This window comes from Capsella rubella, unplaced genomic scaffold, assembly GCF_000375325.1.
Source record: "Capsella rubella cultivar Monte Gargano unplaced genomic scaffold, Caprub1_0 scaffold_1, whole genome shotgun sequence".
NCBI lineage: Eukaryota > Viridiplantae > Streptophyta > Magnoliopsida > Brassicales > Brassicaceae > Capsella > Capsella rubella.
In genome coordinates this window covers 3327680-3352843 of record NW_006238923.1, presented here as the reverse complement: position 1 = coordinate 3352843, position 25164 = coordinate 3327680, and the positions used below count along the sequence as shown (strand labels likewise).

Below are 25164 nucleotides of genomic sequence, written 5' to 3'. Positions count from 1 at the left end.
TATCTTTTCATATCCTCCTCCTCACATGCAATTACCTAAATTAATCTGTAATTAATAATTTAAATTACCAGATTATAATTAAGAAGATATCTATTTATTTTGTTGTAGCAATTAAATGAGAATTTACATGTTTCTGTGCTCTAATTTATAGTTTAACGGTTTTCAAAACATGTAAGTAACGCATACCATGATGTTTCACTAATTTCAGTTATGTAGGATTTTGAGCCTTGGGATCTTATCCGTTTCTTTCATTCTTATCTCACACAATCCGTAATTAAGTCACAGTTAATGTTTTTTTTTGGTCCTATTAAATATTGGTTTTGACTAGCATTATCCTGATTTTTAAAGTTTATTATCTTATTAAAAAAAAAATATATCCGTAATAGAATTCGGTCGAGCCATTTTTCAGATTCTATCTATATCCACAAGATTCCCATCTCTTTTCAAAACATACACAAATATATTTTTGTTTCCAATTCATCGAGACAGGCTAAGATTATCTAAAACGTCACATAATATTACACCATTGAAGTACGGGTTGTTGACAAGAGCCGTTGATGAAAAACTTTGTATGTCATCGCCATATTAATGTTTTTAGGAGATATAACACGTACATACAGTATTGTTTTGATTACTTATGCTTATCACTTATCTAAGTTGTTGAAAGGCTTGTATGCCTTGACACTGCTTATCAAGCCCACGATGGATCCCATTGCGGCTAGGAGCGAAACAATTAAACAAAGCGATACGAGGAGTTCCAGCCCTATCCATCTTAGAGAATACTTCTTAACCTTTGTCTGCGCCATGTGCATTGCCACCGGAAAATAAACTGTGAGTGGCCAGAACGCGAATGACCCGATCAAACCCAAGATTGCATTGAAGAATGGGAATATCATTGCTACAACTGTTGTCACAATCACGTAGGCTGTCCTCCACAGTAGTCTGAAAAAGTTGATGCGACATGTTCCAATCAATGGTATATCCATCGAATGTTCACTGGTGATGAAATTGCTTTCTGGCCACTTTTTGTTGCATTTCTTTTCAACAAACTGGAAAATTGGTTGTGCAAACACCTGTCCATGATATATGTAAACATAATGGTAAGTGTGCTTGCTTATATTTTTCTGTTGTGTATATATATATAACAGTCAATTCTAGGTCGAGACTTGGACTAATAATATATATGAACGAGATATACCTGATATGCGGCGACTAGGTGGAGAACAATGCAAGCATTGGCAAAATCGATGAGCCAGTAAGGTTCGTAAAAACCAAAGTCAGTAAGGAGGTCACCAGGGGCTTGGTTCCCGAATGCGGCATATCCCATGCCACCACATAAGATGTAGAAAGCAGTTGTGGTGGAGACTCCAGCAAGGCTTGCTTTTTTCATTACTTTGTTCTCTGGTGGACTTGATTTCAGTGTATCCTATATATCACATAAACATACACCAAAGTTATCATTAACGAAAATAATATATGGTTTTGTGTTAAATCAATAAAGATAAAAAATTTATGTGCGGAAGAAAGTAAAATAACGCTAGGTATTTGTATGTGCCCATGATGACGACAATTCCAACATCTAAATGAACTAATATACAGTTATAAAAACAGTGGAAATTGATGTAAAAAAAAATAATTTAATCAAAAGAGTAGAAATAAAAGACATGCCTGGATCTCAACGAGAACAATGGAATAAGAATATGAGAAAGCAATGTCTCCAACAGCTTGAAACGATCTATACAGTTTTTCAAACGCAGTTACGTCCACTCCAACCACTGTGCCCGTCAGCCCCGTCTTACCAACCTTCCCACCTTCCATATAGATTGAGAGAGAGAAACAAGTTTTAGATAAAAAATTTAGACAAAGGAATAAGATATAGGATCCAGGGAAAATGTAATTAGTACTTGTCACAGTGGCGATGGATAGGCCGATTCCGATAGAGGCATAACAGAAGGACATAACAGTGGCGATGATGGAGAGGAAAGAGAGTTTGTGAAAATTAGGGATCTGGCTGAGCATGATTTGGGCGACCCCAAATGCTGCCATGGATGGATAATTCGACAAGGAACATTTCGCACCATGCCCCTTGTCATGATAACAATCTGCTTTTCCGATCGCTCTACCCAACACAAACAAAACAAAACATGATCAATCAAATTTTTTAATCAGTGGCTCCTTAATAATCGAAATAAAAATAAGAAGCTGCGACTTACACTAAGCTTATGGAGGCAGTGATGGTGTAACCAATAGTGATCCCTACGAGACTTGCGTACTGTGCCAGTCCACACAGCTGCACTTTCCTACCACCTGTCAATTTATAGTTATTCTTCTATCTCACAATTCACAAACATCTCTAGTACAATCTACAAGCTATTATAACAAATATGATATTATTAATTCTTTACGACAAAAATGAAGTAAATCAAACACAACATGAAGGATTTTGATTATGTAAAAAAAATTCTAAAACCAAAAGAAAATATAGATCACAAGAAATAAAAAATGTAATTAATATTTTTGAGGTTAAGAGAAGAGTGTGGTAATTAAAGACAAACCAAGGTAAGCTCGGACGACGTCCATGTAAGTATAATTCCGTGAACCCGGGTCGTCGTCGGGAGATCGGTAACAGTCGGCGAGCATGGTGGATGTGTAGTAGTTGATGATGGCGAAAGTGACCAAAATCAGGGTTCCTGCCAGCCAACCAAGCTGTGCTATCGCCCAAGACAAGGACAACACGCCGGAACCTATGACCGCCGTGATTATGTGCGCGCTCGCCGTCAGAACCGTCCCCGTTCTCTTCTCCCGACCATCGTCGTCGAATCTATTCCCAGAGACATCACCCGACTCCACCATCGAGGGGAAATATAATATAACTATGCTCCTCTCTGTCTCTGTGTCGTCGAAGATGATGGTTTGTGACAAAAGAAGCAGAGTGAAAAAGAGTAAATGAACATTTATTATATACTAGTCAATGGTTGCGTGTTTCTTACCTTATAAAAAAAAGTATAACCATTGACTCATACCAGTGAAAGTATTTATTATTATTCAACTTTTTATTTCTTGGCATCTAAATATAATCAATATTTTTCTCTTTTTTTTGCCTGTTCAACTTTTTTATTTATTGTAAAACGTCTCAAAGTAAATCTAGCGAAATCCGATGCTTATTACTCAAAAGAAAAGGGAATGTTGTTATCTTCCTATTGTTATAGTATTTATTAATCACATTCCAAGATTCTTTACATATCTATTTTTTTTTTGGGTCGGCGAGTCTTTACATATCTTTATTCCACATATTCCCCTCATATTGGCTGGTCAACAAAATCCGTAATTCCTCTTCCACTATTTTTATTCCAAAATCTATATCTTATTTCCATAATTAATTTTTATACTGACTAAGATAAAATATGGATTTGATCAAATTTAATATTATATTTAAAATCTGTGTTATTAGTTGTCCAAATGTAGTCAAACTAGCTAGTGCATCTTTTTGGGCCGAAAAATATGAATGGTAATGATAATGGTCTTTAAATGGGCCTTATAAACAACCCAATAAATCGTGTTTGGAACTCATCATCTCTCTCAAAGGCCCAGTAAAACAACGGGTCGGATCCCACCCTTTTCACGACAGTGATTTGGCGCAAAAGAACCCAACAACAACAACTAAAAGAAAACAGAAGAAGTAAAAAACAGAGAAAAAAAAAACAAACAAAAAAACACATAGTAATTGGTGTCGTCGCATGAACATTCATCCTTTTCCCGACCAATATAAATCAAATCTGACTTTTTAAAACTCTTTAAAATAAAATAAAAACCTTGAATCCCTCAAAAAAAAGAAAAAAAACATATAGATTGTTCCCTACCATCATCATCATCTGTAACTTTCCCAGATCTTCTCTTTTCATTAGCTCAGGTTTTTGTCCTTCTGCAAAAAGAAAACCCTAAACCGAATCTGGGTTTCTTTTTTTTTTTCTTTCTGAAATCGTCAGATCTAAGTTTCAAGGCCCACCCTATCTTCTCCTTCTTACTCTCTCTCTCTCTCTCTCTCTCTCTCTCTGCTTTTTCTGCTCTGCCTTTGATATTATTTTCCCCCCATTTCGAGGTAATGTAGTTCTTCTTCTGGTTAAAGTTTTGTCATTTTCGTATATTTTTCTCCTTTTTAAGTTATTATTACGATTGTATCTCTTTCCTTTTTCGTATTTAGGGAAACATAGTTGCTTCGGTATTTTGACATTGAACAATATGATTTTCTTCTTCTTTGTAATCCACTGGCCCATATTCTGAGATTTTAGCTTCTTGACCTAATTTGTTGTCGGACACTACGACTCTAAGTAGCTGTTTCATTTGTTTTTCAAGATTCTTGTTTATGTCCCAACAGAGATATCTGCATTTTAAATTCTCTTGGTTTGTTTACTTTGTTGATGATATTCTTTCTTTTATGAGATGATTATTTATGTCAACTCCTTATTGAACTTTTTTTCTTTTTTTTTTTGAAATTTTGTATCTTTTCATGTGCAGCTTGTTCTGTTTGGCTTGTCGGATGTGGTTATGTTGAGAAGTTTTCTGTTATTCACTGAGACATGAGATTTCCAAGTAGTAGTTGTACTTGTTCAGGATATAATTATCCTGAATACACCCATCCCAAGTTTTAGAAGGTGATGTGAGTTCTCCATATGTTACGCCGTCTTGGATGGTTAATTGGACTGAGCCAAAGAAGTAGGCAAACTAAGACGATTGATGCTGAGCCTTACGTAGCCAGGGTTAAGCCAGTGCTAATGGTCGACACAGTTCAGGAGATTGCTATCTATATCCATAGGTTTCATAACCTTGATCTTTTCCAGCAAGGGTATGTTTACAGCTGCCATTCGTTTAGCTTCGCCTAAGTTGAAGCAATTTCCCTCTTCTTTCTCTAATTCTAATAAGAGTTGTATCTTTGATTGTTTTAGATGGTATCAAATAAAAATCACTATGAGATGGGAGGACGGTGATAACAACTCTTGTGGAATTCCTTCACGAGTTGTTCAGTATGAAGGTACTCTAAATCCATCAGCTTTCTTCAGAATCATTTTCTTTTATTTTGCTTCCTTTGTGTGATTGAGTGCACTATTCCATGATGCCAGACTGTGTCCAGAATCATATGTCTATTTGTCCTATTACTGCCTACTGGGAGAGTTTGTTTTTAGTATAATAAATTTGTACCACTAAAGGATCTACATACCTATGTGTCACAGCTCTGGATTCAACTTCAAACGGCTCAAATGGAGTGTGGAAGATTGATGATAAAGATAATAGTTTCTTAACACAGCCCTTCCGCATTAAATATGCAAGACAGGATGTTCGTCTATGCATGATGGTCTCGTTTACTATGCCCCTGGAAAGATATGAGGTACCAGTCTCTCTTTCCTTTTTGCCTTGGTATCGATCTTATAATGTATTCTTACAATCATGAAGGCCAATATGAACAAATCCAAACAATGCAATTTGTGATTAAGTGGTGTACGATAAATGACTAACTGTGATTGATGCAGGGGCCAGCTACATCTGCTGTTATTTTGAAGTTTGAGCTTTTGTATTCCCCTCTTGTGGAGGATATATCAGTGACACATTCAGATGCTTCTCCTGCAGCAGTACATGAATTTCGTATTCCTCCTAAAGCTCTATCAGGTGTGCATTCTTACTGTCCGGTGCACTTTGATACCTTTCACGCAGTTCTTATCGATGTAAGTGTCCACATCAGTGTCATGAAATCTGCTGCTTACAAACGGCCTGCAATATTATCATGGTATGCCTCTAATAGTAATTCTGCATAATTGACCATTGTTAAATTCCTATCTTTTTTACTGAGTTTTCTACATCTCTTCAGTTAATATATCAACATGTTTGGTGCAGTGATGCGAGTATTGGTAAAAATTTGGCCAGCGGCAATGTTCAGTCCTCCAAAAAAGTATGTGCCCTTAGTCTCTTACACTATCTTCTCAGCATGGCATACCCTTAATTCAGTTTTTTTTTTTTTTTGCGTTATGCTGTTCAGAGGCTCTACAGATGATCTCATCATTGTCTTCTTTATATAATGCTCTTTTCCTAGGAAGCTGAACTTTAAGCTTGAGTTCTTATTCTTTTCTAGGATCTCTACTTTCAGAATGCTAGAGCTGTAGCTGAGATATCAAACACCATTTTCTCGAGTAGTTGCTTTTTATGAGTCATGTTTAAACCATCAGGTTTTTCAGTCTTGTTGACAGTGTTTGTATGAAAGCTGCAACTAGCATGGTTTTACAGACTTAATGTTACAAAGTTGCATGATTAGACAAGATCTTTATTAAGCTACCCTGATTTTGGAATTTTAGTAATGCCACTCTTTCTTGGAATTTTCATTATTATTACTGATTGATTGTTTTATGTCTCAATAGGCCTTTGCTCAGATTGCTTCTGCTGACAAGAAGCTTGTGTCATTTGTGAGAGCTTTACTTGGAGCTCGTGACACTTTGCTTGAAGAACTGAAAATACTTAGCAAGGCAGTTGGTCAAACCATTGACTTGTCTGAGTTTGTATCTAGTATGGACAATGCTCTTTTATCTGACTCAGCTTCAACGGGAAAATCGGTTGAAGTTGAAGGTTCAGGACAAGGCAAGCAACAAAACAATCTTGAGGTCCTTGCTTTATGATATTGCAGAGAATTCTTTATCTATTACCTTCTTTCACTATCTTGTGGAATATGAGCTTGTTTCTCCATTTTTGGCACAGAAGTTGAATGGCCCATTTGATTCAGCAAGTGATGACTTGCTTCACAACTTCTCGAAAGAGCATCTATCTCGCACATTCCACTTACTGGGCACCCAGCTTCATTATCTTTGGAATATCTTTTTGACATTTCATCGGTAATTTCCCTTAGACATCCATAGTCCAATAAGCCTGCAAGCTTAAATGCTTTACAAACTTAGCTTCTGATCATTGTACTTATTTGTTCTTTTCAGGGATAATAACACAAAAATCCTGGAATATCTTCATGATATCTGGACAAAAGATCGAAGAGCTGAATGGTCGATATGGATGGTGTACTCCAAGGTTGAAATGCCACATCATTTTATAAGTGGAATGGAAGACATTTCAAACCATAGTTCACACAAAAGAGGCACAAGTTTGTTGAAGCTGAATGATGTGAGTATATAGTTAAGAGTCTATTTTCAAATTTTATTAGATTGCCTGCCTGGCTCTACTCATTCAATTTTTGCTCTTATGCAGCCTGCGCAAGTAGCATCCACCCGCGCTGAACTTCACCGTCGAAGTATTGCACAAATGCGGGTTTGTTATTTTTGTATCGTGATTCATTAACCTGGTGGTTTCGTAAGCTGTAAAATTTGATTAACATAACTACTGTGCAGATTAACAACCGGGCGATACAAGACATGCATATATTTGGTGATCCTATGCGGGTTCCTATTGTTATAATTGAACGTGTTTGGAATGCACCAAGGCGTACTTTCAGTGATAATTCGTACATGAGACATGTTGATAGAATCGATTCTAGCTTACTTAATGGGCACGATGATGAGAGTGGGACAAAAAAACATAATAACCCACAGCATAGTGGGCGTGAGATGAAGATCGTTGTTTTTGTTCATGGTTTCCAGGCAAGTATCTTCTAGGAGTTCAGTTAATGCTTATTCCTTGCTCTCTCTTAAGCTTATGTAGTAATATACCTTTCATCCTCAGATCATTGTGTTTATTAGTGTCCATATGTTAGAGTTGCTTTTTGTTTGTTTGTTTGTTTCTGTTTTACTTATGCAGTTATAGTTTTCTTTTGTAGCTTGTCAACTATTTATTCATTTAGATGATAGTGTTTTGTTTAATACTACTATAGGGGCATCACTTAGACCTAAGGCTTATCCGGAATCAGTGGCTCCTGATTGATCCAAAGATAGAATTTCTCATGTCTGAGGCAAATGAGGATAAAACACATGGCGATTTCAGGGAAATGGGTCAGAGGCTTGCACAGGAAGTTGTTTCTTTCTTCAAGAGGAAAAAGGATAAACATGCGAGATATGGGCGCTTGAAAAACATTAAGCTGAGTTTTGTTGGACATTCAATTGGTAACGTTATCATCAGAGCTGCAATAGCTGGTATTTTCTTAGAATCTCTCAGACAATAACAAAAATGGATTCTTAGTTCGGTAATGGTGTTTAATCATTATCACCGACTTATGTATTTTGTTGCAGATAGTTTGATGGATCCATACAGGAAGTATCTACATACATATTTATCGCTTTCGGGTCCACATTTGGGTTATCTATACAGTTCAAATTCTTTGTTTAATTCTGGACTATGGCTCCTGAAGAAGTTGAAGAGTACTCAGGTTATTCATCAGCTTACGCTCACAGATGATCCTGATCTCCAGAATACTTTCATTTACAAGCTCTGCAAGGTAGCAAAAGATCTTAACAGTTCATCAATAGTTTGTACCATATTTACAAACAGACCATTGTTCTCTGGTTCTAATGTCGGTTTTGAAACTCTTTTCAGCAAAAGACTTTGGGCAGTTTCAAAAATATAATTCTTCTGTCTTCCCCTCAGGTACATTCCATTATACTTTCGGAAATAATGTCAGGGATCTCTGGTTCTGAGCCTTGGAATGGACTTTTCAATTTTGACATTTATATAGCTATTTAAACCACCAAAATAAAAATTGTAGAGACAAAGGATATTTTGATCACACAATGCAAAAGTCTTGGTTCATTTGATGCTAGTTGTGAAGATTTTTTGTTTTTGTGCTTTAAGAGTCATGTTTTTTTGCCATGACAGGATGGGTATGTTCCATATCACTCAGCCAGGATCGAGTCTTGCCAACCAGCTTCTTTCGACAACTCAAAAAGAGGTGTTGCCTTCTTGGAAATGCTTAATAACTGCATGGACCAAATACGTGGACCAACCCCAGAAACTCCTCACCACCAGAGAGTGTTCATGCGCTGCGATGTCAACTTCGACACAACCTCGCATGGTCGTAACCTGAACTCATTCATCGGCCGTGCTGCTCACATCGAATTCTTGGAGTCTGATATCTTTGCAAGATTCATAATGTGGTCATTCCAAGATCTATTCCGCTGATAAAACTTGATTATGCAGAATATTTTTTGAGGTAGAGAAAGATACAAAAAAAAAACTGTTGTATATTATAGTAGGAGAAAATCTGTTGTTAGTTTGTGTATGTACACGCAATCGGAAGAAGTTATTAATTGTATGTAACCTTAACTATGGTCTCTGTATGGTTATGAAGCATCTCTCTGCATTAGATTGGTTTAGTCCGGACCGGTGTTGTATAGACCGATTCAAATTACTAGTTTGTAAGTTGGTCTGGTTCTACGGCTAATGCACGATTAATTGTCCAAAACACACAAGAGTTGTGATTAGTTAACCGGTTAGATCTGGTTTTAGCCATATCGAAGTCTTACAAAATGAAAGTTCACCACTAACAGGACTAAGGCCATTTAGTGGGTTTTTGGTCCACCACACATTCTGTAATTAATTAATGCCTATGTCTATTTAGTGTTTACACTATACTGTAGCTAACTGAATCATGTGAAAAACAATTTGATTACTTTTTTTATGTGAGTGCGCTATTAATCATTGGTTTTGGATTGAATTGCAAACCAAGGGAAGATAAAGATATGGGGAAGACAGCTTTTAGTTTATTTAAAGACTTGGTAAAGTTATAAGATTAGTCTTCTGGAAAGGTATTAGGTAGCATATAACAAATGGTTCATTATCAATTTTTATTTGAGCTTTGTAACTAATGCATTTATGAAAGATGTTTTCCTGCATTAAGATTGGAATATAGAGATAGAAGCTGTTGAACGCTTCTTTTGGATGACGTTTACGAGATCAGTTTACAATCTACTAGTGAGTTTTTAAATCATCTAATAGCAAATTCTAAACGTTAAATAATATGCTTCGAAAAGTCAATTTTAAGAGATTAATTAGAACTGTCGCCCAGAGATTCAGAAATATAATAATACAATGTTTAACGTATCGAAACAATGCAGAGAAGCATTATTGTGTCTGCTTGTGAAGAATGAAGAAAATAAACACTTGTCTTTTATTATGTTGGGTGGTCAAAGTCGGCAACTATAAAAAAGTTTTTGAGCACACACGTACATGTTGACCAAACTTTTAGAAATCACAAGGGAGCATATCTATTCTTTGTTTTATGTCACAGCAAGACTCCAATTTGGATTTGGTTTCGTCTGAGAATTTTTTGTTAGTCTGATTATGTCTTACAAAATTATAATTAAATAAAACTGAATCGATTAGGACATACAGTATGTTTATATCATAATACTTAAGTACGAGTGCAGCTATGTATCTAAGCACCATAAATTTCACACAGTAGTTGACTGACCATTCATTAACTTATTCGAAACCCTTATACCAAAATTCTACAATTACAAGAAATAGTTTACATCAGATCATTACATTACCTATATGATTTCTTTAACCAGGAGGAGTATTGGAATCACATTCTCCATCTAAACTCTCTTACGTCGTAAATAAATTTGATGATCCACATTAGTCCTTTCTCTCTAAGTTTCATAGTGTTACCAAAACAGAGAGATTTGGTCCCTCAATCATCAACTTATTTCTTTGATCTTGATATCACTCTCTTTGCTTATCACAATCCCCATTAACCTGCACGGTTCAGCATCCTCGATCATCTGAACCAGGCTCCTCATCGTCGGTCTTAGTCCAGGTAGTCTCGCGGTACAGAGGATAGCAATCCTCAGCATCTTGATCGCGTCTTCTCTATACATTTCTCCTATCTTCTTGTCCACAATCTCCATCACACTCTCTTTGCTCTTCAGGTTGTTGCTCACCCAATTCACTATGTCTTTGCTCTCTCCAAACTCTGCCTCTATCGGTTTTTTCCCTGTGACCAGCTCCATCAACACCACCCCGAAGCTATACACATCGCATTTCTCAGTCACTTTTGAAGCGTATCCATACTCTGCAACAATTTTAAATTTTTAACGTTAAAATCTAACATCAAAATGCGAGACCAGCTGATGATATAAGAGTTAGGTCTCTTTATTTACCTGGAGCTATGTAGCCATAGGTTCCTGCAACCACATGGGTGGAATCTGGACCACCATTGCTGGCCTGAAGAATCTTGGCAAGACCGAAATCAGCTATCCTAGGTTTCAAGAACTCATCTAGCAATATGTTACTTGACTTAACGTCACGGTGAATCACTGGTCTCTCGTACCCATGATGCAAGTACTCAAGCCCTTTCGCTGCACCTAGAGCAATATCATACCGTGTTTCCCAACCAAGATTTGATTTCTTGCACGAGTGAAGCATGTCCCATAAACTTCCATTAGGCAAGTACTCGTACACCAGCAAGCTTGAGTCATCACTCGTGATGCTACAATAGAGTTTTACTACGTTTAAGTGCCTTATAGAGCTCAGCGTTTGCACCTCTGTTTCAAACTCTTTCGATCGTCCTTCCCGTTCAGTGAGGATCGGCATAGCACTGCTGAAATTTTTCTGAGTACTACTACACCGAATGTGTTTGACCGCAACTTCTTTACCATCACCAAGTACTACTCTGTACACATCGCCACAACCTCCTCTACCGATCAAATTCTCTTCTTTGATCGAATCGATGATATCATCTTCCGTGAAACTCATCCTTCGGAATGACTTTATACTCCAAGATTCGTGTTTAAGCGATCGACCTTCCTTCTTCTCGCTTTTCTTAAGGTACAAGAAAAACACAAGGGACGCAAGCAAGATCAGTAAGCCGAAAACTATACACAGAACGAAAACGCGAGTGTCTCCATGCGATCTTGAAGGATTTATGCACCGGTTAAAAGATTTGATCGTCATGCTGCAGAGTCCAGGATTGCCGTTGAAGCTACCTTTATATGATGACAAACTCTGAGGGATACGACCGGATAACTTGTTGTTAGACAGATCAAGAAGGCTAAGCCTTAGAGAAGACAAACTCTCTGGGATGAGCCCGGAGAGCTTATTGTCTGAAAGATTTAAAGCGTTGAGCGTGGGAAGAGATCCAAGTGTGTGCGGGATTTCTCCGGATAGCGAGTTTTGAGCCATGTTTACATCGCTGAGCATCAAACAGGACCCGATAGAGTCGGGTATCTCACCGGAGAAGCCATTGCTCTGCATCTTCAGACTGCTAAGTCCCTTCAGTTTCCCAATTGAGCTTGGAATCTTCCCTGAGAACATATTATCGTTAAGCTCAACCTTGGTCAGAGATACCGTGTCACCAATCTCCTCAGGCAGCTCATCAGACAACTTGTTGAACCCTAGATACAACGCTCCAAGCATTTTACCGTTCTTTATATCGGCGGTGATCGGACCTTCGAAGTTGTTCATGGCTATGTCGATGATCTCGAGCTTCGGTAAGCCCCAAAGTCCCGCGGGAACAGTTCCGTTGAGAGAGTTGTCGCTAACTCTAAACCGTTGCAGAGTCAAACAGTTAGCGTACGAGTCAGGGATGGAGCCAGTGAGATTGTTTTGCAGAAGAAGCAGAGCTTTCATCTTCCCGTTCTTGCACATATCCGGAGGGATCGGTCCGGTTAGCTGATTCTCAGACGCGTCGATGAAATCGAAATCAGCAAGCGAACCGAGTCCTTGAGGTAATGAACCGGTTAACTTGTTCGTATACAGAGACAGATTCACGAGATCCTTGAATTCGCCAAACTCCGGCGGAATCTCACCGGAGAATTCGTTTTCGAACAATTGAAGAGAAACGAGATTAGTCAAAGACCTGAGCTCCGATAAATCGCCTTGTAGAAGATTGGTCGAAGCGTCCAAGTAAGTGAGGTTCTTCAAGTTTCCGAATCCGGTAGGAAGCTTTCCGGTCAATGAGTTGTTGTAAAGCTCTAGCTGCCGGAGATTAGTAAGCTTGACGATCTCCGCCGGAATCTCACCTGTTAACTCACTATCGGAAATCTCCAAATTCCTTAGCTCCGTCAAATCCCCGATCGCCGGTGGGATCTTCCCGGCGATGCTGCAGTTGGTCAAGTACAGCCACGAGAGATTCTTCAGAGAAACAACCTCCACCGGGAACCCAGCCGTCTTATCGAAGGGATTGTCTCCGAGGCTCAAAACGACGAGACTCGTCGCGTTTCGGAGGGAAGCCCACGGAAACATGCCGGAAAACGCGCTGTTGTTTAGGTAGAGAAACTGTAACTGATTCAGAGAGGAGAAGTCAGGGAAAGCACCGGAAAACAAATTGTTGCCGAGATCCAAATACTCGAGGCTCGTGCAGTTTTTCAAATCGCTGGGGACTGTTCCAGAGAGGGAATTGAAACCGAGTGAGAGTTTCTGGAGACTCCGAATCTCGCAGACGGAATCGAAGGGGAAGTTTCCAGATAAGCTTCGACGGGAGAGATCAATCTCCGTGACGTTGCCGATAGAGTTACAGGTTACTCCGGGGAAGCTGCACGGACCGGTACCAGACGTCCAGGAATCGAAGAGGGAGGGATTCGAATGGGAGAGTGATGATTTGAGTTTGAGTAAGACTTGGAGGTCGTCCGAAGAAACGAGGGAGAAGAGAGAGAAGACGAGGAAGGAGAAGAAGTTCCGAGAAGACGGAGCCATGTCGGTGAAGGTGGTTTGAGTTAATCGGAAACTTGTTTTTCACATCGGTGGGTTTGAGAAGAGAGAGAGAGAATGGCGGGGGCGAGTAAAGCTTTGCCGCTTTGAAGCAAAGGTTCTTTCTTCTTCTTCTTCTTATCTGCTGTCAGCTCAGCTATACATACCATTAAATAACTCTTTCAAATTTTATTTTTTAAAAATTTGGCTTTACGCTTTGTAGATTTGTATAAATTAATCACTATCACTTTATTTTGTATTTTTCTTTCTTTCTTTCTTTTTATACGAGTAGTATTTGTTTATGGCTTATGCATGGAAATTAATTTTGATGGCGTCATTATTTTATACGACGCTGATATAATAATAATAATAATAGGCGGATATTGGAACCAAAAAACTATATGGTAAGCTCGCTGTAGTTGAATATTTTTTTTTATTTTTTTTTATTTTTGGTTTTGTTGAAGGAGGGACCCTTGATAACTATACTATTTAGTTTTCTAATTATACAGTACTGGAATAAATTATTATTATTATTATAGGTTTTGATAGGTACTTGATACTTGTTTTGTCACATTTTTGTTTTGGTTTTCATTGACCGTCCTATTAAGGAGATACGTATTGAAAAATGGATATGTAGAAAAGTATATAATTAGTAAGATAATGCACATACGAAAACTGAAACCATATATATATATATATATATATAAGTATTATCCATATCTTCTTCTAAGCTGAATATTGTGTACAAAGCAAAAACACCTTATTTTGTTAATAGAGTAGTTTTGACCTAACGCATGCCTTATGTTATGGAACTGTGACGTTCTATGTTTTATTCTACTTTTTTCGTAATGAAGCAAAGCGTAAACTGAACAAAACATTCATTACAAAACGTTATAAAACAAAAACGCACATACAAAGTTAACTATTATATATATGATATATCGTCTTTAATTTATGCAACTACACTCTATATGGTAGGTTAGGTGGATCCGTAGATGTAGACTTTGTACTATGCGCGCAACGCTATTTTTTGTATATACTTTTTTTTTTGTGCACGTTCGTGGAATGTTTTTCAGTTTTAAAGAAAATACTACGGCTACAGTGCTAACTGCTAAACTCAATGATGTATATTAGTAATTTAGTATCATTAATTGTAAATTTATATTTTCATGTTCCCCTTACAATTTTCACATTTTTATAAAGCTGTTGATAACGCACAACGTGTGTGTATATATACATAAAGTTATCGACTATTATTAGAACTAACTAATAATTAAAATATCTGCCGCTCCATAATTGCCAATGTTCAAATTTTGTTTGCGGACTCTTTTTCTCGGTGGACTCTTCTTTTTCCGACATGAAAAAAAAAAAAAGAAGAAATATAATTTAGAGTGTTTTCATTTATTTTTATTGGTGAATATGTTTTGCGAGAGAGTATTAGTATTCATTTGTCATATTCGGATTAGGTGGTGACATTAATAATTGATTCCACGCCAGAAGACACTAGCTAGTTGTGAGTCCAAACCAAAAACAAAAAATTAGTAAGAAAACACTTTTTCTTTTCTTTTTTTTGCTATTGATATTAATATCCTTTTGCTATTATAGATTTACCATTGATCAAGTGAAGAGATAATATTGATTGTCTTTATTGAGCGTAAAACTATAGTTAAAAATGTATAGCTTGGTCTGTAGAGTCTATTTAGGCTAGATACTCAAAAGAGCCTATAATAGAAGAGCTTAATTGGTTACCTATAATAACAAGAGCAATCATTGACGTTATTCGAACGTATGCATGGATCACTGTATAAAGCAAAAAAAAAACTAGCCAAGTAATTAAAACACAGATTGACCCCCTTTTAATATATTTTTTAACTGTACGGTAACTATCGTAACTTAACTAGAAGAATCATTTTTATAGTCAAAAGGAATAAAATCTTGGAATCTAGTTGAGTCGTCATTCACATTTAACTCGTCAAAAAAGCGTTGGAAGCTTCATGGAAAAAGAAGGCAGAAAAATATAAAAGTTTAAGATGAAATAAATTGGTTGTCCAAATAATTGAAGCCTAAGAAAAGACAAAAGTCTTTTTCTTTAGAGTTTAGTTGAATGATAGAGAGCAAGTGCATGCACATAAAGATAATATATACTTATCAGCGAAATAAATACAGCGTGGACTTCACTTACAAACTTTTTTTTTTTTTTTGTGATATGAAAAATCTTGAAAGATAAAAAGCTAAATCTTTTGTTTCATACCAAAAAGGTAATTACTTTATTTCTTTCAGCTAAAGCTAAAAAGGTTAATTAAAGCAAAAAAAAAAAACTCCCCACTTAGGTAAAAAAATAAGAAGGCGACAAAGGATTGAATCGAAATGGGCAACAGTGAAGTGTGCTTTCAAGTTTCAACAACCCAATTCTTTGTTAAACAAATATATAAATTACAAATTCTAATTATAACATAAAGTGGAGATTCATCTTTCTTTCTTCGTCAGAAGGATTTACAACTTGCAAAACTAATTACAAATATGGTTATGAAGTTAACCACATGAGCGAGCTTCTCACGTGATTCTTGATCGATGAGTCAATCTTTGAAGTCACTGAAGCAACTACAGTTGGAACAGTTTCGCTCTCAAGACTATATATAGAATGCAGAGTTCTAAATTGAACTGAAGGGAGATAATATCTTTTGCTCTTTCGGATTTTTGTTACTATGTTTCAACTATGTATTGGTTTTAATTTTAATACCTTCTTTCTTTATTTCAATATCACAGATTAAATTGTCAAATGTTAAACACTAATCAGTATGTTAAGATTTAAGACTCACTTTTATAGTTTTGTGTAGCTGAGAACGTATTAAGATTAAAGAATAGAGAAAGACTAAACATAATTTCTTCGTATTCAAAATTTTTTAAAAAAATATATATATAATGATAATAATAATAATTTCTTCGTTACATTAGCTTTGTAAAACATTTATGTTTTTTTGGGATATATATGTATAATTTTAACATCAGATTAAAAGGATTAAACACAATTAGAAAAGAAAAAAAAAAAGACTTCAAATATTCATTATCAAAAGAAGAAGAAAAAAAAGATTCATAATCATAAATCGCAGTGCAACTAGAGAGACGAATCTATTAATAGAAAAGGATAGAGATTTTTTTGTCATACGTCTAGAAGCACAGAGGTGTGAAAGCCGCCCTATTTGACTTCAGTGTGTGGGAGTCGGTGACACACAACACAACCACGTTTTTGTCCTTGTTTTATATACCGTATGTCACACTGATATGAGACTATGAGAGAGAGGCCCGATACGATAGGCCTCTCCTCCGATCGAATCCATCAGATTTTGAGGTCCCTTGTGCTCCCACACGTGTTCTTCTTTCTTCTTCTTCTTAATTTAATATTTTGGCATTACACTCTCACAAGTGTTTGTGACATAATTGTCAACAATTATGAGTAACTTTTTCAAACTTTCTGTTTCCTCGACCACCACAGTTCACGAACTTTGTATTTATTTGCCAGCTCTTTTTAATTGGGCCTAATATTCCCAAGAATCATCCTACTCCACCATCTTCCAAATGTTTTCCTCTTCGATGGTAGTTTGCCATATTATTCTGATGCATGCATGTGTATTGATTCTCATTACCAGCTGGAGGTGACACCAATGGAAATATATAGTTCACCGGAGCCGCTCACCAGTTGCAGCATGCCTCTGCCAGACTTATGAGAGCTAAGATATTCCCAATCAAGAAAACAACGAACCTACTCAGCTAAGCAAGTACTGGTTCCTTTCTACTTTTGCAGTATGCAAAGTTTTTGGATCTCAGGTTTCTTTATCATATAGTATTTAAAGAAAAAAAATGAACTTTATAACAGTTACAGAACCCTCAAATTCATGGGCCGTTACAAACTCTCCGTTGCACACAGGTTTTTACATATAATTTACAACAAAGAAACAGACAAGATCCCGAGTTGGAACTTCCAAGTAAAGGAGAGATGCATATATATCTCACAAACTAAATCATCATGTGTTATTATTTCATTGGTAAAACTTCTATGGCTTCTCGTGGCCACAAGGATCACTAATCCCAAAGTAGAGAGGATTAGGTCCTAGCAGCTGCAAATAAGTTAGTCACACGAGAAGTCATTTCATGAATTCGACAAGGATCACAGTAAGTGGTCCATCTCCCTGCCATTTTCCAGTACTCCCCCTTATGCGTTCGTCTTTCAACACTCATCTATTTTGCAACTACCACTTTTATTAGTAAGTGACAACCTAAGTGCTTACTCTCTTGTATAAGAATAGTGATATTATTACCTTATACCAAAAGATAGGATGTTATGGGAGAGGGATGGGCTTCTGAATCCTTGTTCGCGGAAGAGCTAAGATGGCTACAATTCCGCCAATGAAACCTGCAGCTGCTCCTACTGCAAGTGCTGGTGAATTCCCACCTCCAAACAGTTGATCCCATGGGCCACTGCCAACAGACACTATTACCTGCAAACACATAATGATTGAACAACATAAATTGAGTTTGATGCCAAAAACCTTAACAAACATAGGGATGGAATGCAACAATTGACAAATATAGAGAAAGTAAAAGTGTCCTTTCACATAACTGGCCATAACTAAAACAAATGAATTAATTACTAACGAAGCCACCCTGCTGCTTTCACTTATGATTGTGGACTCCCTTTGTAGGATTTTTTGATGATTGAAAGACACATATAAACTCTAATTTTTGCCAAGGAACCATCATAGTGGTTTAACATTTTGTAAAACCAAACTGCTTCATTTTTAATGATTTTTACAATTTGGCAAAAAAAAGAAAGACACATATAAACAAGAACAGAAACTGACTTGCGGCATCTTATAATGCAAAAAAGGATGGTTGAATTAAGCTTACCTGCGGGATAACTATAGCCAAATTAAGCACCCCTAAAGATAAACCTGCAACAATAGAAATTTCATAAGAAACACCACTCATTTTGTTAAGTAAAAGCAGTGAGCATAATATTAAAAGGATGCACACCTTGACCGAGCCCCAAGGATTCAATACGTATGGAAATCAATGCATATGGGACACTATAAGTTATCTGCAGAACAGTAAAAATGCCATTAGTTACAGCACAAGCATAAACAAATTCCACCATGTGGTTAGAGATGAGCAGGAAATATATCAAAGTAATAGTGTCATAATATCTCCAGCTTGGCAATATAAGATTAGCCTCAAACTATAAATTCATTGTTTGGCACTGTATGTAACATAAAAGTAGAATTGCAGGAATACTTACTGCCAATGGAATGCCCAGAATTGTAAAGATTAATACAGCAGCAAATACAACGCTGGCTGGTGGTTGTTCATGGCCAATGTAGCCAATGTGTGATGCAACAAATGAGGTGATAATCATTCCAAGAAAGCAAACAGCCATTAAGATATTTGATATTCCCCAAACAAAACCAGCGCCCCACTTTCTGCAGAGCTTCTCCATGAGCACCGAAGTGATTCCAAGAAAAACAGAATTCAACATCAAACCTAGTGCACCCATACTGACTCCAGCACTATAAGAAGTACCTATGTTCGGTTCGCCACCATAGATCTCTCGACCCATCCAATCAGTATCAAACAGAATAAATGGAAACCAACCAATCCATGTCAAAGCTGTAACAAGCAGGATAATCCAAACATTTCCTGGAAAATATCTGAAAGTTCCAAATATTTCAGAAAGAAAAGCTTCGTCTGTTCCACTGGTTTGCCCATGTGTTTCAGAAGTCAATGAAGCGAGAGGCACCTCATGAGCCGCTGAGACACTTAGGATCGTCGTAATTGCAATAAAGACGACATCTATGTAGAAGGCAGACTTGAGATTGGCACATTCCACATTGCATGCAACAGTTTTTGTGAAAGTGAAGATCTTGTACCAACCATTATATGATCCAGTAGCATAGCCAAGAATGTTGCCAATAGCCATAAAGAGAGAGAAGTAGCCATTTGCTACTCGGGTTCTGCGATTATCATTTTCTGAAAAGAAAAGATTGGACAAGAGTTAACCCACAACAGAGGGTTTCTTTCAAACCATGATGATAGCAGATACTTATCAAAGCAATCACCAAAATAATCGTGTTTCCACAAGCAAGGTTGCCAAAACAAGATTGGATTGTTTTATGGCAAGTCTTTAGTACATGCAAAATCTCAAACAAAGAAATTACCCTGTAAACAGCTTTCTACTACTGGCATACATTCTTGCAGAGCTATCTAATCAGAAACTTTAAATTGAAAACTCTGGAGAAACTAATAAGAGACACCCAGATGTCTTGTAGTATTAAGCAACTTCTTAATTCAACCACCCCAAAAGCTCAAATATGCAGAGATCCGAGTAGTAAATCTATTCACTGTAGGTCTGTCTGACAAAGTGAGGTACCTAATTTAAGATTAACTTCACTAAAATTTACAGAAACTCACCAAACGTGTCCAAATCCAAACACCCCTATTCATCTCTCATTTCTAATATCTCCGGACCACTTCATCAAACTATGGTCTTCCTAAGCTAAAAGTTCTAAACTTGAGGGAAAACAGAGTCCGTACAATAAGTCTAGAATTCAATTCACAAGAAGTGGAAAAAAAAAAAACAAAGTTTATGTGACTCAAAACGATAAGCCACCGACCAGAACAAAGAAGGGACCTTTGACTGTTTGAAGACCAATTAGGTAAATTATAAAACACCTAACTGTGTCTAAAATCACAAATTCGTGCACTTTCATGTTTTGCATGTGAGTGTAATATACACGACACGAGAATCCCCAAATTCACGAGATTCAAATACGAAAAATTGAAGACCCCAATCAACTCACAAGTAAGAAAAATTACCAGTAAGATCGGCGAGGAGAGCTCTACAGGGACCTTGAGTCATGTTATTAGCAACATCAAGGATCCAAAACCCTAAAACAAAAGCCACAATAGCTCTGGGCCTAATCTTCCCTTCCGTATCACCAAATGCCCATCCAATATCCGCGGCATGACCAATAATCAAAACAGAGACGGCAATCGCGGCAGCTCCGGCGACAATAAAAGGTCTCCGGCGACCGTACTTGCTGGTACACCTATCGCTACTATGCCCAACAAGCGGTTGCACGAACAAACCAGAGAGAGGGCCGCAGAGCCAAATCACACTAGCCCAAGCGTGTGGGATCCCTAGCTCCTGAACGTAAGGCGTGAGCAACGAAAGCTGAAGCGCCCATCCGAATTGAATACCGCATGCGACGGAAGCAACACGGAGAAGCACACGCTTGGAAACTTTCGATCGGGGAGGTACTGCAACGGGGCGAGAAGAAGGATTAGACGGTCGAGGTAGTGGTGGACGGTTGCGAGTGGCTCTGTGGCGGCGATCTTGATCGGAAGTAGCCATATCACCACCGTCTAACACTAGTGATTCGTGGCTTTGAGAGAGAGTAAAAAAGCTAAAAGTTGGAGAAAAAAGGTGGCAAAGAAGATTGTTGTAAGACTACCATTGGACTTTGGGTGGCTCTGTTTTAGAATCTTTAACTTTTTAACAAAATTGAGTGCGTCTTCCTTTATTTATTTATTTATTTATTTCAAGAAGTGTTTAAATTTGTTGGGGGATGATTCTTGTAAATACTAAAAAGCTGGCACGTAAAAAGAGGTTTATAAAAAATGCGATTTTTGTTGTGTTATTACGTATGTGAAACTATTTGTGGAAAATCTTTATAAAAAAAATAGAAGGCATTCGTCATTTTCTGTTGGATCACGGGCAAAAAGTAGTTTTCACATACGTAAGCTTTAAAAAGAGAGACGTCAATATAGAATTATCAATATGCAAGGTTTGTTTGTTGTTTGGAACATATTGACACTTGACAGACGAGATATAGAGTAATAAAATGCAAATAGAAATTTTTTTTTTTTTTTTTTGCTTTTGGAGAAGTGTGTATTACAAGGAACGCGGTTTTGTTTTTATATATATAAACCAAGTCCAATAATGCATGCAATATTCTCGTGGTTTGTATGTAACTCGAATATGGATTTCAGCTAGCTTTCATTCTTTTTTTTTTTTTTTTTTTTGGTTGTAAAGCTAGCTTTCATTCTTCTCCCAAATGTTATACTTATTAGCTAGAGAGTTTGCGGCTTTAGAATGTCTTTCTTGTATGTTTTGTTTTTCCTTCAGTTAATTTGCCAATACTAAATATTAACATTAGATTGATTCTAACACTCAAGAAACAGTACATGCAATTAAAGTTGATTAAACTGAACCAATTAATAAAGTTAATCAAGAAGCCAATGTGAGCCGTGAACGTATAGCAGTAGCAGAGGAGGGTGCCAAATTTCCTATGTTGAGAACCTGCCCCACCCCCACTTTAAAGTAGCATCTTTTCATGTTTACTTTTAGGCCTTATAAATCATGTATATTAATTAGCTTTTACCTAAGTATTCTTTCTTTTGATATCAAGTAAGCGAACATTTTATGTTATATGCACTACATAAATAGATGTCGGTAGACCTGTCTTTGTATTGTTCAATCTTCTGGTTTGAGTAATCATTATAGTTTGCTAGCTAATAGAGATAGAATTGTCGGATAGTGTTCCCCTTTTCATTGCTTTTACGCGCTTGTATCGGCCGACTCATATTTCAGCAGTTACCCGTATGGATGATGTTTTGTAACCGTTCGGACTTTGGAGAATTGGACCACACATTCCTTTCGTTCAATCCCTTAACCGGTTCAAGGATATAACGCGATAGAAGATACCTTAGCTGAGGCCCAATAATAGTATGTTAACAAAAAAAAGGTCTTGTGGGCTTGACCTAACTAAGGAAAACAAAAAACCATATAGATGAAGGCCCTTTAATAGAACCGCCTTGAAATCCAAATAATAATTTTTGAAAGTGCAAAATTTATTATTTTAGTTTTGGATGGTTAATATTTAGTTACGGTATAGTTTTTAGATGTATGGTTTAGTGATTAGTTTTGATTAAAAAAAAACATTTCTGTATTTTTGAAAATAAAGAAAGAAAAAACCTATTTTAGTGATATTTAAAAATTAATTAATTCTGCACACAACACGGATTATCAATTAATTTAACATACATTAGTAAATTCAAATTTCTCTACTAACAATTACGTGATTTACATGGACTCTTAACGGTACAAATTATCAATACTTTAATTAATTCGTAAATACACCCGGGCGCAAGTTATAACTATATAGATCACCGCAAAATCTTAAAAGCCCATAATTTTGTATTAGGGCCCAAATATCGCAGCCAAAAAATTCGCGCAGTCAGTTCATATAAAGAGAACATTCATTTGGTTTAGTACAAAGAACAAAGAAGGAAGAACGATGCGACCTACCTGCGTCGGACAGATGAAGATCGCCGCTCCGGTCGGCGGCGAGAACAGGGAGCGAGCAGGTATGTCTTGATTCTCCTCAAGCATCTGGGTTTACTGGAGTTTTAAGGTTTTTCTCTGTATTACTAATTTGGTAAAGGTGACTTGACAGAGGAATCTCTTTCTAAGATTGATGTGATTGCACCTATTAAAATTCTTCAGCAAATCTTGAAGACACCTCACTCGAAATCTCGGGTCTCAATAGCAGTTCAGCGAGCTGGACATACTATTGTCTTAAATCCCGGGTGCGTATTACTCAAGGTTATGCAAATTTTTCAATGAGAATAGTTTAGTTTATACTAATTACTGATTATCCTGGCAGGCCTGGTGTTGAAGAGAGTGAGAAACTCATTGGGAAACGTAAGAATGTATTGGGCGTTAGCTTTCAGAACTACGCTGAGGCAAGCTTAGGCTTGTCACCCGTTAGCCAACAGGTTACTTCTAAACCCTAAGTGGTTCTGCTTCTTTTCAGTGACTCTCTGTTAAGTCTTGTCTTTTGACACAGGTTTCAACGTTATCGTGGCTTAAAGCTTGGCTTGATAATGTAATGGCCAGTGTACCCGAGCTAGCAATTTGCAACCATTTGAACGGTGTTGTCCAAGGGTATGAGCTTCTACCAGATGGAATCTCTGGGGAAGTTGACCCTAATGTTGTTCAGCAAAACTGCCTTGCAGTTCTACGGTTTCTTCAATCAAATTGCAAAGAGGATCCTAGTGTTTACTGGGTAGCGTTATAATTCTATGCCAAACTATTACTATCTTTTGTTGGCATTATCACAAAAGTTGACTGTTGATTTTGTTATGTTCTCCTCAGCTCTACAAAGCCGCTGGTGAAGATGTGATTCAACTCTTTGATCTTTCCACTTTTTCAAAGAACCATTCCTCAAGCGCAAGCTCATTCCCACTGGTAATTATATTGGTCTTTTCTAGATGAGTTTCCCTTTTTAATACTAATAAAAAGCTGCTTTAAATCGTTATGTTTACTAATTTTAATTAGTGATATCATTCTGGATAGGTTGTTCGAGCATGTGCACACGAGCAATTTGCAAGGTACATTTTGAATAATGAAGAGGAGTTTGATTTAACTGCTGAGGCTAATAATGTGCAACGTAAATTCAAAGTAGCAGACTTAGAGGAGGAATCACTTGATCGTGTTATGAACTCAGTTTCAGGTTCTAGTCTCGACATTGGTCCTGATCATGCGCCTTTGACTACAGCCATTTCAGTTTCATTGCAACGAGCAGCTGTTCACCATGTTATTCAGGCTATTAAGTCTCTCATGGGGACGCAACAACTAATTTCTTCAGAAGAGGAAGTTGAGTGGCTTCCAACATCATCACTAGACAGGAAATTGTGGAGTCTCGTTATGCTTCTTGGTGAATCATATCTTTCTCTGGGGGAAGCTTACAAAGAGGATGGACAGTTGCCCCAAGCTCTGAATATTGTGGAGCTAGCTTGCTCCATTTTTGGATCAATGCCTTACAAGTTTGAGGAGAGATTGTTTGCATCTGCCTTGTACACTTCTTTTTCACGGCTTATAAAGTTTGGGGAGTTGGTGAACTTTCAACAACGCAAGGGGAGTTGGTGAACGAGCCAGTCCTTTCAACAACTCAAGAATTTACAAGTTTCAGGGAAGTTTCATCAGTACGTATCTTTTGGGCTACGGTATGGTTAATTGTTGGTGAGATTCATGTGAGCTTGTTTGAAAACAAGCTCATCAAAGTCCTCTACCTGAGGGGTCTGAAGTAGCGAAGAAAGAAGAAATGCCGTCTGAGATTGTAGAAGAAGTGGAGAAGCTCAAAAAGAAGTTAACGGCACACAGTAAAAAATGTAACTTATGTTTGTTAGTAAATTGCACTTGTGTGGCTCAGAGCAAGAAGAGCTGGGGCAAAGGTAAACCTGGTAGCGGTGGAATATTTAAATTTCTCACCACGTCTAGGAAGGATGATCCAGAAAGCCACCTGTTGGCTGCATTAGAGTGTTACCAACAAACTCAAAGAGCATTATTTCCAAGCGACGGCAAGGACTTACAATCCCTTAGCAAAAAGAAAGCGTTGGTATGGAATGAAATTGGTCAATATCTTAATGACATCAAGAAATATGCGGAAGCAGAGAAGGCAATGACTAATTCTATTGAGGGATTTAAGGAGATTGGCGAGTATG

The 25164-nt window shown here is 37.2% G+C and overlaps 6 protein-coding genes across 7 annotated transcripts in view; 3 read left to right on the top strand and 3 right to left on the bottom strand.

Moving 5' to 3' along the window:
- Nucleotides 1-496: 496 nt before the first annotated feature.
- LOC17897144 (amino acid permease 8) lies at nt 497-2931 on the bottom strand. Its single transcript, XM_006307367.2, has 6 exons — nt 2556-2931; nt 2214-2307; nt 1905-2119; nt 1669-1811; nt 1199-1426; nt 497-1073 (listed from the first exon to the last, which is right to left on the bottom strand). Exons 1-6 carry the CDS (start codon nt 2851-2853, stop codon nt 645-647), a joined length of 1407 nt encoding a protein of 468 aa, XP_006307429.1. The 5' UTR covers nt 2854-2931; the 3' UTR covers nt 497-644.
- An 882-nt stretch (nt 2932-3813) lies between these two features.
- LOC17899384 (protein FAM135B) lies at nt 3814-9290 on the top strand. 2 transcript variants are annotated; one of them, XM_023789934.1, is made up of 15 exons: nt 3814-4099; nt 4516-4843; nt 4944-5029; nt 5229-5383; nt 5526-5779; nt 5887-5941; nt 6405-6644; nt 6742-6872; nt 6969-7152; nt 7237-7296; nt 7377-7625; nt 7856-8114; nt 8211-8416; nt 8515-8565; nt 8794-9290. In XM_023789934.1, the coding sequence occupies exons 2-15, from the start codon at nt 4671-4673 to the stop codon at nt 9094-9096; spliced, it is 2406 nt and encodes an 801-aa protein (XP_023645702.1). In that variant the 5' UTR covers nt 3814-4099; nt 4516-4670; the 3' UTR covers nt 9097-9290. The 2 variants fall into 2 exon arrangements, with proteins under 2 accessions (XP_023645702.1, XP_006306176.1); XM_006306114.2 differs by having other exon boundaries at nt 3815-4099; nt 6739-6872.
- Nucleotides 9291-10365: 1075 nt separating this feature from the next.
- LOC17899114 (receptor-like protein kinase HAIKU2) lies at nt 10366-13756 on the bottom strand. The gene is made up of 2 exons (XM_006306630.2): nt 11079-13756; nt 10366-10990 (listed from the first exon to the last, which is right to left on the bottom strand). Exons 1-2 carry the CDS (start codon nt 13609-13611, stop codon nt 10617-10619), a joined length of 2907 nt encoding a protein of 968 aa, XP_006306692.1. The 5' UTR covers nt 13612-13756; the 3' UTR covers nt 10366-10616.
- Nucleotides 13757-17442: 3686 nt separating this feature from the next.
- Nucleotides 17443-21189, bottom strand: LOC17899484 (sucrose transport protein SUC4). Its single transcript, XM_006307213.2, has 6 exons — nt 20473-21189; nt 18899-19626; nt 18637-18700; nt 18511-18554; nt 17922-18101; nt 17443-17841 (listed from the first exon to the last, which is right to left on the bottom strand). Exons 1-5 carry the CDS (start codon nt 21008-21010, stop codon nt 17943-17945), a joined length of 1533 nt encoding a protein of 510 aa, XP_006307275.1. The 5' UTR covers nt 21011-21189; the 3' UTR covers nt 17443-17841; nt 17922-17942.
- Nucleotides 21190-22954: 1765 nt separating this feature from the next.
- LOC111832620 lies at nt 22955-23454 on the top strand. The gene is made up of 3 exons (XM_023790083.1): nt 22955-23025; nt 23103-23247; nt 23325-23454. The coding sequence occupies exons 1-3, from the start codon at nt 22956-22958 to the stop codon at nt 23452-23454; spliced, it is 345 nt and encodes a 114-aa protein (XP_023645851.1). The 5' UTR covers nt 22955.
- A 23-nt stretch (nt 23455-23477) lies between these two features.
- The window catches only part of LOC17898787, a gene marked incomplete at its 5' end in the record, with an annotated part of 2939 nt that continues 1252 nt past the window's right edge, over nt 23478-25164 (top strand). Inside the window, 4 exons of the mRNA XM_023790080.1 lie at nt 23478-23726; nt 24017-24585; nt 24627-24693; nt 24738-25155. Of these exons, the coding sequence (XP_023645848.1) occupies nt 23478-23726; nt 24017-24585; nt 24627-24693; nt 24738-25155 (1303 nt within the window). The remainder of the gene's footprint in view (nt 23727-24016; nt 24586-24626; nt 24694-24737; nt 25156-25164) is intronic.